The following is a 14,012-nucleotide window of genomic DNA, read 5'->3' on the forward strand; positions in this document are numbered from 1 at the left end:
TGAACTCATGCAGATGTGAGTTTTGAAATAAGTGTGTGGGTGTTCACATGCTGCTGGGAAAGTCTGAGGGATAGTTCAGGTGTTTCTCAGTGTAGTTGTATGAGGTACTTCTCCATAGTCAGTGTATTACCACAGTAGATGGAGTTTGGAGCAAACTAATGTTCTGCTGTGTACGAATTTTAGACACCTAAAATAATCAATATTTGTTTAAGTATGCTCTATATAGAATATTTTCACTGCTTTACCTCGCTGTCCGACAGCCCTTACCAACGGGGAACTGAAGCCGTTATCTATGCTCTCTTCAAAGCCACCAGACTCCATTGAAAAAAACAGTAATTTTACTGCTCAGAACACAGGAGTTGATGGTCTACCGCTGCCTCGATCGCTTAGTTATTGACTTTGTGTTATTGTGTGACTTTAGTGAATCCGAACTAACCAAACAAACTAATCAATCACGGCAGCGATAATAATAATAATAATAATAATAATAATAATAAATAATAAATATATTTATATAGCACTTTTCAAAACAGATGTTACAAAGTGCTTCACAAGACAATAAAAGCAGATAAATAAAGTAAAACATATGGTAACTGTTAAAACAGAACATATGAACAATAATAAAGTTGTAAAATGGTAGAACAAGGTGATAAAAACAAATATATATATATATATACATAAATGTGTATAAATATACACATGCATACACAAACAAACAGGTGTATATTTACATATATAAACAGTATATACTCAGACACACATGCAATCAAGTAACTCTTATATACCGTTAAAGAAATCCTCTTATTATTATTACTGTTTTTATATTATTTATTTTATTTTTCTTGTAAGGCACTTTGAGCTGTATTTTATGGATGAAAGGTGCTATATAAATAAAGTTTATTATTATTATGATTATGATTATGATTATGATTATGATTATGATTATTATTATTATTATTATTATCTTAACCTACAACTCATCTGATTTTCTGTATCATCTGACTCTGAATTTGACAACTCTAACAAGAGTTTTAGGTAGTTAGGTAGGTAGATGCTGTAGTATGAGTATGAAAAATATAAGCTTTCCCAGGGGGAAGATGAAAATTTCTGTTCTTTCATTTTTGGAGGGTGTGAATTTTTTTAATTAGTTTTCTAGAAGATTTAAAAGAGTCTCATTATCTCACACAATACAGAGCTGCCCCAGAAAGTTTCACTTCACGTCAGAAAAATACCAAAGTTGCTGTAAGCATCTTTATAGTTTTACTTTTTGTATGACTTCAGTTCAGATGATGTAATCAGAGTAAAGTGGAAGTGAGTCGATACAAAAGAATCCATCGGGACAGCACCAATGACACACACAGTTTCAGAGTATTCCCTGTTGCTTTGAGCTTTATGGGAATCAAGACAGTTGACTGACTTTTTCAGCTTGTTGCATTTTTCCCTCATCAATACCAAAACATATTAAAATGACTACAAACATCTTGAGGTTAAGTTCAAACTCCAAATTGAAACCAAAACAGTGGCCTGAAAGTTATAAAGCAAAAGTAAACAACATGTCAATGTAAGCAAAAGTAAAAGTAAATCCAGGAGAGGTTTTTACAGGTCACACTGTTGTTTAACTGATTTACACCCAGTACACTGGCACAGATCTAAAATAAACACATGTAATGCTCTATTGAGATGCACTCACCTTCTGATTTACTGAGGAAATGTGGTACTGACATTTAATGTTCTCAGGGGAAAGTTGTACCAGCAGGACGAACACCTGTCCTCTTTAAAGACTTTATACCTGTTGGACCACCTGGACATATAAAGCTACTGTATGAAAACTAATAAACTTCTGTGATCCCTGACATTAAAAAGCAGAATCAATACGTCTAGGGTGGTGTTTAATATACTCAGGAAGATCTGGAGCTCAAAACACATCTTAATCAACACCAAAATATGCATCTTTAACTCCAGTGTGAAGCAGGTGATGCTGCATGGATCAGAGACATAGAAAACAACAAACAGGCTGCAAACGTTCATTAACACTTGTCTCAGGGAATACTAAACATCTAGTGGAGAGACAAAGTAAGCAATGTGGACCTGTGGAAAAGAACAAGCCATGAACCCATTGACTTACAAACACACCTGCAAATACATGTCACATACATCGACCGACAAGCCCTGAAAGAAAACCCCCAAAGAAGGAAAAGAGGTCTCCCCAGGAACAGCTGGAGAAGTGTGCAGGCAGAAATTCAATTACATTTATTTTTATATAGCGTCAAATCATAACAGAAGTTATGTTGAGATGCTTTGAAATGTCTGGGAGTGGGCTTAAAGGGGAGATCTCGAAAGAACTGCCAACAACCGAGTGAGGTGGAGGACATTTGTCAATGGCCTATGCTCCCTAGAGAAGCAAAAGGGCTTAAGAAAGAAGAAGAAGATCCCTGACATTTTATTTAGCGCCACCAACAGGTCAAATGTTCTACTTGTCCAAGTCCAACTTTTTCGTCTGGAACTAATGGGGCTTTTCCATTGCCACTTTTGTCTGCAATCAACCTGTGACAACCCCCCTTCTCCCCTCAAACAAGCGTCTGTTGCGAGACTCAACTCAATGTTTTTAGTTCCAGTAGTGTTGACTAATCTTGTTGGAGCAGACTTTGGTTGAATGCAGGTAAAGAGGCTGACGGTGTTTTAGCTTTTAATTGATTTAAAATCAGCTCGTAGTCTGGCTACTTGTGAAACAATCCGCTCGTATTCGTCGTCTCTCAACTCCAACTCCAGTCTCAAGCTGCTAATCGGACTGTAAACAATCAGCAGCGCACGGAAGAGGAAGTTTTGGCCCTGACATCTGCTCACTACACCAGAACGGCAGAAATATTGACCCTTAACCCCAGAGGTTTATCTGTCGTCAGACCGATAGCTGATGGGTTCAGAGATTGGTTTTGTTTTGAGACAAACTAGAAAAGTTCCTTTAATGAAAACACTCTGTCAACATATTAGATGAAAAGACTTCTAGTAGAGAAAAAAACAGGAATTTCCTGTCAAATCAAGCTGCGTCATTGGTCTGATTAGGTTCAGTTGTTTACACAGGACTCGGTGATGTAACACAGATATTAGTATATTCTGCAGTGTTTCCTCTCTTCTAAGGTTCTTTTCACTCCTTTTCTCCCTCAGGGCACCGAAGGTCACGGCGGCCTGCCGGGCAGTGACGGTGACCCCGGAGAAGATGTGAGTTGCTTAGACGTAGACTTAACAAAATGTCTGCCATCTTTACTTCCCCTCCTGCTACAAACCTGTGTTCATCCCTGCTGTTTGTCCTCCTCAGGGTCCTATAGGAGTCCCGGGTGTGATTGGAGAGCCTGGACTGTTTGGATCCAAGGTAACGAACATAATAGGCTCAACCAGGGAATGAAATTAGCACCTGCCACCTGCCAAATAACAGGGTAAATGTTGGCTGTGGCAGGTAAACATTTCAGGTCACCTGCTACCATGGCAGACAGGTTTTCCTTATATTAAGAAAAAATATTTTTAAAAAGCAATTCTAAAGCCTAAATTAAATATTAATTTGTACTACTTATATAATATAAGATTACATGATATATTCCGAAATTCTACGGTCTGGTATCACTGACTCAGTGTTTACAATTTTTAAGCGTTCTATCTAGATTTCAGAAGTGGCAAACAAAAGAAATTGAATTGCCTGTAGAAATGTTCAGTGACCTGCCACAGTGGCAGGTGAGGAAAAAGGTTAATTTCAGACCCTGGGCTCAACACAGCATTGATAGATATATAGAGCACTTTATTAATCCAAATGGGAAATTCTATTTATACTTTTATTAATGTTTTGTTCAGTTTGACCTACGGGGAACTGAAGCCGTTATCTATGCTCTCTTCAAAGCCACCAGACTTCATAGACAAAACCAATAATTTGACCTCACAGAACACAGGAGTTGCTGGTCTACCGCTGCCTCGATCAGTTAGTTTGTTTGTGTTATTGTGTGATTCCGAACTAACCCTTTAAAACACCAAAGTCACACAATAACACAAACAAACTTGAGGTAGCGGTAGACCAGCAACTCACGTGTTCTGAGAGGTAAAAATACTGTTTTTTTCTAATGGAGTCTGGTGGCTTTGAGTCATGCAGCAAAGTCTGCTTGCGGAGGTATTTCCCCCCCTGTGTCACAGTTCTTACTTATTGGATTTTTATCAGCTCAGCGTCTTCCTTGTTTGAATTTCATGTGAGTCATCCAGTGTTGTGTTTGGCAGAAGATGACTGCAGACCCACCTCACTGTTATGCTGTATTATTATTATTACAGTATTTACAGTCAGTGCTTGAAATATAAATAAATAAGTGCCAGTACTCCTCTTATTCACAGGTTGGCGTATGAATCAGCGATCTCTGTTGACTTATTCCTATTTATTCATTATTTCTTTAAGCATGTTAAACTGCGTCAGTCATAACCAGCTGTGATACTATTGTTATATTATTATACTTGGGCTATGCATCATCTATAGTTTGCCTATAACACTCCAATAATAGTTACACTGGAACATTATAGGGTTAAGGTGGTGTGTTTAAGTGCTTTCCTGTGTTATTAGTAGCCTATAGCCGGGTATCATTCAGGTTTTATGAGCAGTGTCCCAGTCAGGATGCTCCTACATATACGGAGACACATTCTCAATTTAAACACTGAATAAAAGATACTAAGAGATATTTGCTTTGGGGGTCCTCCTCAAAGAACATTTGAAGGTTTTTGACTGCAATCGTACATCATTTTGGACCATTGTTATTACTAGTTAAATGATTATTTTATTATTTCCACACATATCACAGCCTTCGTCTGAACATTTAATTCTTCTGGAAATGTTTGCCCTAAAAGAGCAGATTCAGAAAACTTTTAGATAATAAGCACAGACGTAAATAATAAATAATAAAATTCGATTTTGCTTCTCTGCTGTAAAATAAACCTGTTGGATAAAACAAACTGCTGAACTTCTTCTCCGTGTCATAATGTGTGTTCTCCTCCTGCAGGGCAGTAAGGGGGATGGTGGTGTGAAAGGACCTCGAGGCAGAGTGGGCGCCGGGGTGAGTTAACTTTAATGTCACAGGTTTGATTCCTTTGTGAGGATTAGAGATTTTAGGCCCTGTTCATACTTGGCATTAACATGTCTTGGGTGATCCGATCACAAGTGGACAGCTCTAAGTACGTCTGTTCACACCTGGCATTAGAATGCGTCTCCATATGAGTGACCACTTGTGATCCGATCTCACTTCCCCACTCAAATAAACACGTAGTAAACACACGGCTAATACAGCAGATGTTGTGACGTAATATAACTCTTATAGTGTCAGTAGTAATATCCAACATATTTGTGAATTCGGGTACATTTTATTAACATCAAAATAACAGCGGCTTATGGTACACGTGTCCACAGCCTCCGTCCTTTCCACGCTTCCCATTCATTGTCTATGTAAGCAGCCGTGCAATGCATTCTGGTAGAGTGGCGGTGCGATTTGAGAGACGGGGCGTCATGTTGGCCGCTCCTCATTTGCATAAAGTTGAGGTCTGGGCTACTTTATGCAAATCAGGGGCGTCCGACGTGACTCGCCGCTTCTGGAAACCCCCGAAAAACTTTTAAACAAACCGTTGACGATCTAAAATAAAGGCAGATTCAACAACATGGATTATTTCTCGCTTAAAATGTTTTCAGAAACACATTTTGGTGAACTATTTTCGTGATATATAGAAGAAAGTTTCCAAACGAGCCGCCATGTTGGTTCCTGTTTGAAAGCTTTTGTCCAGTCAGGAGCCTTGTGTCTAGTGGTAGCCCATCAGGCGTCCAATGCTGGGAAGAGAGGAAATCCTTCGCCATAAAAAACGCCCCTGTGGACATGTACCATGAGACGCCGCGGATCCAAGCAGGATGTCAGTTGCCTAGGCGATGCTTAATGTGACCCAGGACACATTCACGTACACACTGCTAAAAGAATGTGGCCATATGCGATCGGATCTCAATGCGTTCTTGAGTGCGTTCACACCTGTACTTGTGATCGGATCACCCAGGACGCATGTTAATACCAGGTCTGAACAGGTCCTTACATGTAAAAGTCAGTTTGTCAGTTTGCTACTCATGAAGAGCAGACGTATAATGTTTTTCTGTGGCTCTAACGGAGCTTCTCGGCCCGGAGGATACACATTTTTACAGAAAGCCTGTGTTACAAACATTTATGACCCATACTAGGGACTAAAAGCCTGGATATCTCGGCCGCTTCAGTTCTGGTCTTTCCCTTTTTAATCTGTCTCTGGCAAATCCCACAACTTTATTTATGAAAGTGGAAGACAGAATCTGTGGTGTGCCCTTTTAAGATCAGGGAGGTTGTGACATTTGGATTTAGCCTGAAAACAAAGGGAAGTGAAAATGAACCTGAAGGAGGGAAAGTCAGTGAGTCTGGAGGTTCCTCCTGTGATTTCATGACGTACTACAGAGAATGTTTAGTCCTATTGTTTTATTAAAGAGCTTTGTCCTGAAAGAAACCCTGATGTCAGGCTGTAACAGTAATTTTACCTCTCAGAACAGGGGAGTTGTTGGTCTACCGCTGCATCAATGGGTTAGTTTGTTTGAGTTATTGTGTGACTTTGGTTAATCCAAACTAACCAAAGTCAATAATTAACCAATAGAGGCAGCGGTAGACCAGTAACTCTTGTGCTCTGTGAGGTGAAATTACTGTTTTTGTCAAAGGAGTCTGGTGACTTTGAAGAGAGCATAGATAACAGCTTTAGTACGAACTATCCCTTTAATCCAGTTCCTCTTTTACAACAACATTTTTGTTGATTTTTACATGACACAGATTTCTTCCTGAATACGTTGTGGTTGTAAATCTAAAATTAAAAGTAATTTCTGATCACCTCAAAGCATCACATCATGTAATTATGATCTGCAGTTCTAGCAAATATCTTGAGAAATTTCCGGGATTTCAGTTCTCAGGAGGTTTGCTGTTTTTGTTTTTCATTGATGTGGTCAGACGAGCCACAGTGACATTATCATGAGGAACAAGAAGGGGAAAGTCCCTGAGAGAAAGAAAACAAAAACAAAGAACACACCGTTGGTTCACAACAAACAAAGAGATAACCACATGTCACATCTGGAGAAGAGGTGTTGTATCTTTTACAAAAGAGCTGAAACAAAGAGGCTCGTTTTTCATTTTGAAATGTCAAAGTGAGATTTCTGATTGGTTGAATTGTTTTTAACAGTCAAACTGTTTAACCACTGAAAGAAGATTCATATTATGAACAGATTTATGACGGAGTTTTACTTTTCCAAGTCATATAACTCACAGTACAGTAAGTTACTGTAACTCTACTTCTGGTGCTTTGACTTCGCATAAACTCTGAACAGTTAAAACAGAAAAACTCCAGACTGTCTGATCATAAAGAAAGCTATTGTTCTTTCTTCCTAAACATTAGAGGGTTTTAAACAGTTAATGTCTTTTACTTCCTCTTGTTAACTTTTCTTGAACTTTACCAACTTGTATCTAAGTGTACTTAATCTCTTTTGTCTTAATTTCCTTTTTTTATGTTATTATATATTTTATTGCATTTTCATTGTGGTTTTGTTCACAAATCAGCTCATCAATACAAGATCAATATTATTTTTCAGCATATATAAAATAAACAGTATGAAGATATGGAGCACATTTATTAATTAAATAAATGTAATAATATTAATAATAATAATAATAATAATAATAACAATAATAATAATAATAATAATACTTGCAAAACCAACACTTTTTCCTTCCCTGTGTTTTGTTTTTTATATACTGTATATGTACATTATGTGGGCAATTTATTTCCATCTAATATAATAATAATAATAATAATACACTTTATTTGTATAGCACCTTTCATACAAGAAATGCAGTCCAAGGTGTTTTATATAGACAGACAATAGACAAAATGAACATAAAAACAGGGATAAAATTACATAATTAATGGAAAATAAAACACACTTGGTGATAATAGTAAAAAATATGATGATCTAGAATACATAGAATGTGTAGCATAGACGGGAAATAAAACCCACTGAATAATAATAATAATAATAAATATTTTTTCAATTTTAATTTTATACGGTTTATACCTCAGAATTCAGAGGTCTATGAAAGAGAACAATCAACACAGCAAAACCAAAACAATATGCACATTGTGAAGTTAATATACTCATCATGTACTGATTAATTAATATATATGAGTATTATTGTGTGTGTTTGTTCAACAGGGAGCTGAAGGAGAGCTAGGAGATGCCGGCGTACCGGGGAAACCAGGACCAAAGGGCCTGCAGGGCAACACTGTGGGTACAACACAACCAACCTGCACATCAGTTATTAATAAATAGAGACTGATATTAATCTTTTATTAAGTATCATCAGAGTCTTCTCTTTACACAACTTTAATATGATCTGAAATTAAGTAAACTGTAATTTGTTCCAGGGGGCCAAAGGTGAGACGGGACCTGATGGTGACCAGGTGAGTGTTTAATCACACATCAGAGTCTGAACATGGACGGGAGGAAGCATTCAGATCCTTTACTTAAGTAAAAGTACTAATACCACAGAGCAAAAATACTCTGTTACATGTAGTGAAAATGTTCCTTCAGTAAAAGCATGTAAGTATAATCAAGACAATGTACTTAAAGGGATAGTTCAGGTGTTTCTCAGTGTGGTTGTGTGTCTCAGTGTATTACCTACAGTAGATGGAGCTTGGAGAAACAGACAGGAGTACCAGCACGGGAACAAAGTAATGTTCTACTTGTGGATGGATTTTTAGACACCTACAAAAAATCTATATCGGTTTAAGTGTACTCTATATTTAGAATATTTTCACCTGTTTACCTCGCTGTCAGACAGTCCTTTCTGACGGCTTTGAAGAGAGCATAGATAACAGCTTCAGTTCCTACTATACAACCCCACTGAGAAACACCTGAACTATCCATTTAAGATGTGAGAGTGACACTGAGAAACTAGATTCATCCTGAACAGGTTCAGACTGTCTGGGGTTTCCCTTCGTCTGCTGATACCTCGTCTTTCCTGTTTTAAAAGCTAGTTGTTTTCTTTATTCAACCCTGTAACTCGAGGAATTAGAAGCTGCTGTTGTTGTTGTTCTGAAACAATCACTACTTCCTCTTTCATCACACGTTGTGGTTGGATGTTTTTTTTCCTGCAGGGTGCAACAGGGAAGAAGGGCATTAAAGGTGTGAAAGCACAAAAGGTAATTTTACCTGTTTACAGTCTGATGATGATGAAACATCGTGGACTCTCCATTTCACTTCCTGTTTCCACGCCTGCTGGGTTTTACCCACTGATTAGTTTGTTCCTCCTGTTTCTCTCCTCTCAGGGCAGTGTGGGAGGCCACGGAGACAAAGGACAGGTGATTACTCTGTTTACTTTATTTTTAGCCTGACGTCATAGAAATACACACACATCACACCGAAACACAGGCTCTGGTTTTACTGAATAATACAGAACACAAAAGGTTGTTGCTGTTTTTAAAATGATTGTAGGAGCTTTTTATTTGTTGTTTTACTAATAATAAGTAGTATTGTTTGATTTATTATTCTAGATGTTTATTTTATTTAGATTTAGACTACTACCAATTAAAAAGTAATAATAGTAATACAATAAATCATAATCATAATCATAAAATACAAAATGTAAAGCAGCTATGATATGTCAGTATGTAACTATGATATATATAGTATAAACAGAACCTAATAAACAGTATATATACAGTATTAACAGTATGTATACAGTACAAAACATGATATAAACAGTATAATATACAGTATAATATACGGTACACAACAGTAAGCAGCTGTGTAATATGTAAAAGAGACAATAATCACAGTTGAATGTGGTCAAACTCTTAATCTTTTCTTTCATTTCTGGTTTTTCCGACAGCGTGGACCAAAAGGTGCAGTCGGTCGTAACGGCGTCCCCGGCCCCCTGGGACCGCCCGGCGTCCCGGGTACCAGAGGAGAGCGCGGTGGGATCGGTGACCTCGGTGTTAAAGGTCAAGCAGGACCCAAAGGAGTTCCAGGTCCCTCTGTGAGTAACAGTTAGTGTTTATATCTCATCGGTATTATACTTTCAAGGTCGTGACTTTCTCCAGCCGTATTCAGCCGTCATCTAGCTTTAGACCAGGCAATGCATCCATGTTAATATGATTTTATAAAGGATAAACATTTTTAAATGATAAAAATAATGCTGCAGAAATGTCCATATGTGAGCTGGGAATAAAATGATCATAATGAAAGATGTTTCACATTAATGAACAAGTAGGTAAAGCAGGTAAAACTCATCATTCACTTATATATATCATATTTTTACCACATTTTTAAACCTGATTTTAAGTTTAAACGACTTGTTAAAGTTGTTGTTTTGTCGCGGTGATGTAGAGAAGATAACCTGAGTGGTTTCTGTCCCTCAGGGTCCTGGTCTGACTGATGAGCAGGTCCTGCAGCTCTGCAGGGGCGTGGTCACGGCCCAGATCTCCCAGTACGCCTCCTCCATCCGGGCCAAGTGCTCCCAGGGCTGCCCCGTCAACAACCGGACCCTCATCGGACCCCCGGGAGGACAAGGACTGTCTGGATCAGCGGGCAAACCGGTGAGTCCCGCTCCTGGTTCAGTTCACCAGACCTCCAGAGGAAATATGTCAATATTAGTCTTCATCACCTGGATTTACATACCACAGTAACACTTTATAATAACTATCATTAATAAATGGTAAATTAATAGTTAATTAAACGTAGTTAATAGTTATTTTACTGTTAACAAGCAATGGAATAATAATAATGTTTACTAATTATCAGTAATGCTATCATTTATGTAATTTTAACAGTTTATAGTTGCACACATTATAACATTTTATATACTATATATATATATATACGTATTTGTTAATGATTACCAAATTATAAGTAATCCTTTAAGAAACTGCTTGTAAAACATCTATAAACATTACATAGATAGACTTTGTTAATGGTTAATAATTGTTTTGTAAACCATCTATAAACATTTTTTGGATGGCTATTATAAAGTTACAACTGATGATTATAATATCTTGTTAAATGGTTAATAAATACTTTGTAAAGCATCTTTAAACATTATTTAGATAGAGAGTTAGTAGTTTGTTTCTGGTCCATCTATCTATGTAATGTTTAGAGATGTTTTACAAATGATTTCTTAAAAGTTTACAAATCATTTGGTAATCATTAGCAAATACTTAATATAGAATATAAAATGTTATAATGTGTGCAACACTAAACTGATAATAAATAAGTTATTGAATTAAATACTAACTGGACTAATTTCTGTTTCCACCTATCAGGGAAAAGCAGGAAAAGCCGGAGCTAAAGGAGCCAGAGGTGCTCAGGGTGACCGAGGACTGGAGGGACAGGACGGAGCTCCGGGTGACAGAGGTAACATATCTATGGAGGAAGAAACCTGATCCAAATCTAAAATAAATAAATAAATATGTTATTAAAAGTAGCAAAAATAATATTAAAAATAAATGTAGCCATTAATTAATTGATAATTTAATGAATCTGAATAAATGAAAAATAAATGCAAAATTTAAATTTAAAAATTAATAAAAATAAATTAATTACTTAAACAGAAGAGTAAATAAATAATGGAATTAATACAAAGATAAATAAAGCAAATTAAAACAAATTTGTGTCAATTTTATCAATTAATTAATGGCTACATTTATTTTTAAATATAATCTTTGCTGCATTTAATGACATATTTATTTATTTTTCGAGTCATTTAAATATTTTTTTATTTATTTTTTATTTTGGCTTGGTACGTCCTCCATACAATAACAGTTTTATACTATTTTCATTTTCATATATCCAGTAAAAATTTTCTTTTCGACATTCTCACTATGGATTGTTCTGACTTATAACAGTTTGGCTTTAATCTAAGATACCTAAATAAACTGAAGTGTTTTGGCTGTTAAACAAAAGAAGAATTTTAAACACATAAATTGACATCTTCAACCTCTAATCAACAGAAAATCCTGTTTAATCTGAATGGAGTTCTGTAGTTTTGTAGCTTTTCCCAGAAGCTCTTTGTGTTTCTCTTAACAGGTTCAAAGGGACCTAAAGGACGTGCAGGTGATTCAGGTAAAGGACTGGCAGGACCCGACGGACCACAAGGCCTCAGAGGTGAGAAACTGTGCATCTCCACATCATCACTAATAACTGAACATCTCCTGAAGGTTAGAGAATAACCATAACTATGTTGTTTTCTCCTGAATCGGCCCAATTCACAGCATCAATGTCTCTACAAAGTCTGTATGCTGATGATAATCTGGTGATTCTGGGCTAAAATAACGCGTATTTTCTTATTGTTAAATCTGATTGCAAAGTATAATTTGTGTGATGAGGTTGATCCAACCTTGCAAAGTGAAGCGATGTGGTTCCTTGACATAAAAAACACAATTTTCCTAATATTTCTTTTTGTGAATTTGTGACTTTAAACTCTGAGTTTTTTCTCTGAATATTACCCTCCTCCCCCGGCTCTGTAATTATTTATTTTTTTACCTAAAATGGCCCTGATACGCCGCTGTAGAACATTGATGAAGAGACTGGTGAGGTCTTTTTTGAATGATTAGAAGTCTTTTATTTTTTCTGGTAGGTTTTTTTTTCGCCTATTTTTACATCACTTCTGTTCAACATCACATATCGAACTTTGCCCTTTTTAGAAAATATACAATAATAATATTGTTTGTAAAAAGCTACCCTATACTTACTTATAGTTTAAAAATAATAGTTCTTCTCATTCTGGGCCTGTTTTACACCTTGGATTTATATTTCTTTGTAAATAAGGGGCCAGACTTCCTACCAGTTATTCTACAGGTTTATACATTTTGTAATTTCCTCTCTGCAGGTGTGCCAGGTCACCCAGCAGAACCCAAAAACGGCATGGAGGGTCCCCGAGGTCCTCGTGGTTTCCCCGGTCCAGTTGGTCAGTCCGGCATGCTCGGAGTTGCCGGCGTGCCAGGAATTTGCGAGGCGAGGGACTGCAGCATTCATGCGCCGGTGTTGCGCAAAGAGCAAGGTCTGGTGAAAGGCCCGGTCAGTTCAAAAATCTGAACAAAAGCGCAGAGCATCAAGCACCGCCGTCAGATTATAAAAAGGTTTGAGATTCATCTGGTGGCAACTTCAAGGTTCGTCTCTTTGAATTCCAGCTGCCATTAGAAAAATGGGACAACATTTTTTTAGATTTAAGACAATAGTTTGTTTAAAAGCTGCGAATGATTCTATCCTTCTTTGAAAATGTCAGAGGACCGAGTGTAGTACCCTGGGGTGCTCCGCTTTAGGTAAGAAATGGGAAACTGTGCAGGAATGGGAACTGGGACGATTACGTCTGATGTGTTTGTTCAATTTGATTAAAAAGAAATACACTAAATAATTCCCCACTGAAGCCCTCCTTCGGTTTAGTTTTAATTTCCTCTGTTTACCTAAAATCACTATGAAAAATAAAAATAAAAAACTATGTAAATATTTTGTAAAGTATCTCGAATAAATGTACTGTGCTCTGAAATATGTTTCAGATAAACTGATGTTTTTTAATCCGAGTCCTCAGTTTGTCAGTCGCCACATGTTTAAATGTTGATTTTAAAGGTCACTTTATGCTCCTCTGGGAAACAGCCGGGCAAAGAGTTAAATAAATAAATAAGAAAGTAAGTAAATAATTATAATAGTATACATATTTATATATTGTTATTGTTCAACACAGGACATTTCAGTAAAGACATTAAATATGACAATAGAATAGAAATTATTTAGTTTTACTTTTGTACGGCTCTTTGTAGACGGACGTTTTACTGGCGTCCGGTAGTCGCTTTCAGTCCAAAATGGCGGAAGCGTAGCTCTGCTGCTGGGCGCTGATGTTGCAATGGAACCAACTATTGACTTTCACTTCTTATCAATATACGTTCTTTGTATTATTCTTCAT

The 14,012-nt window shown here is 36.9% G+C and overlaps 1 protein-coding gene across 1 annotated transcript in view; it reads left to right on the forward strand.

Annotated features, from left to right (window-relative positions):
- zgc:113232 (uncharacterized protein LOC541546 homolog) overlaps positions 1 to 13,251 on the forward strand; it is a 29,331-nt gene extending 16,080 nt beyond the window's left edge. Inside the window, exons 15-26 of the mRNA XM_037783568.1 lie at positions 3,163 to 3,216; positions 3,314 to 3,367; positions 5,022 to 5,075; positions 8,270 to 8,341; positions 8,482 to 8,517; positions 9,214 to 9,258; positions 9,385 to 9,417; positions 9,948 to 10,094; positions 10,477 to 10,653; positions 11,377 to 11,467; positions 12,140 to 12,217; positions 12,942 to 13,251. Of these exons, the coding sequence (XP_037639496.1) occupies positions 3,163 to 3,216; positions 3,314 to 3,367; positions 5,022 to 5,075; positions 8,270 to 8,341; positions 8,482 to 8,517; positions 9,214 to 9,258; positions 9,385 to 9,417; positions 9,948 to 10,094; positions 10,477 to 10,653; positions 11,377 to 11,467; positions 12,140 to 12,217; positions 12,942 to 13,147 (1,047 nt within the window). The 3' untranslated portion in view covers positions 13,148 to 13,251. The remainder of the gene's footprint in view (positions 1 to 3,162; positions 3,217 to 3,313; positions 3,368 to 5,021; positions 5,076 to 8,269; positions 8,342 to 8,481; positions 8,518 to 9,213; positions 9,259 to 9,384; positions 9,418 to 9,947; positions 10,095 to 10,476; positions 10,654 to 11,376; positions 11,468 to 12,139; positions 12,218 to 12,941) is intronic.
- Positions 13,252 to 14,012: the final 761 nt, after the last annotated feature.

Source organism: Sebastes umbrosus, chromosome 11 (genome assembly GCF_015220745.1).
Source record: "Sebastes umbrosus isolate fSebUmb1 chromosome 11, fSebUmb1.pri, whole genome shotgun sequence".
Taxonomy (NCBI): domain Eukaryota; kingdom Metazoa; phylum Chordata; class Actinopteri; order Perciformes; family Sebastidae; genus Sebastes; species Sebastes umbrosus.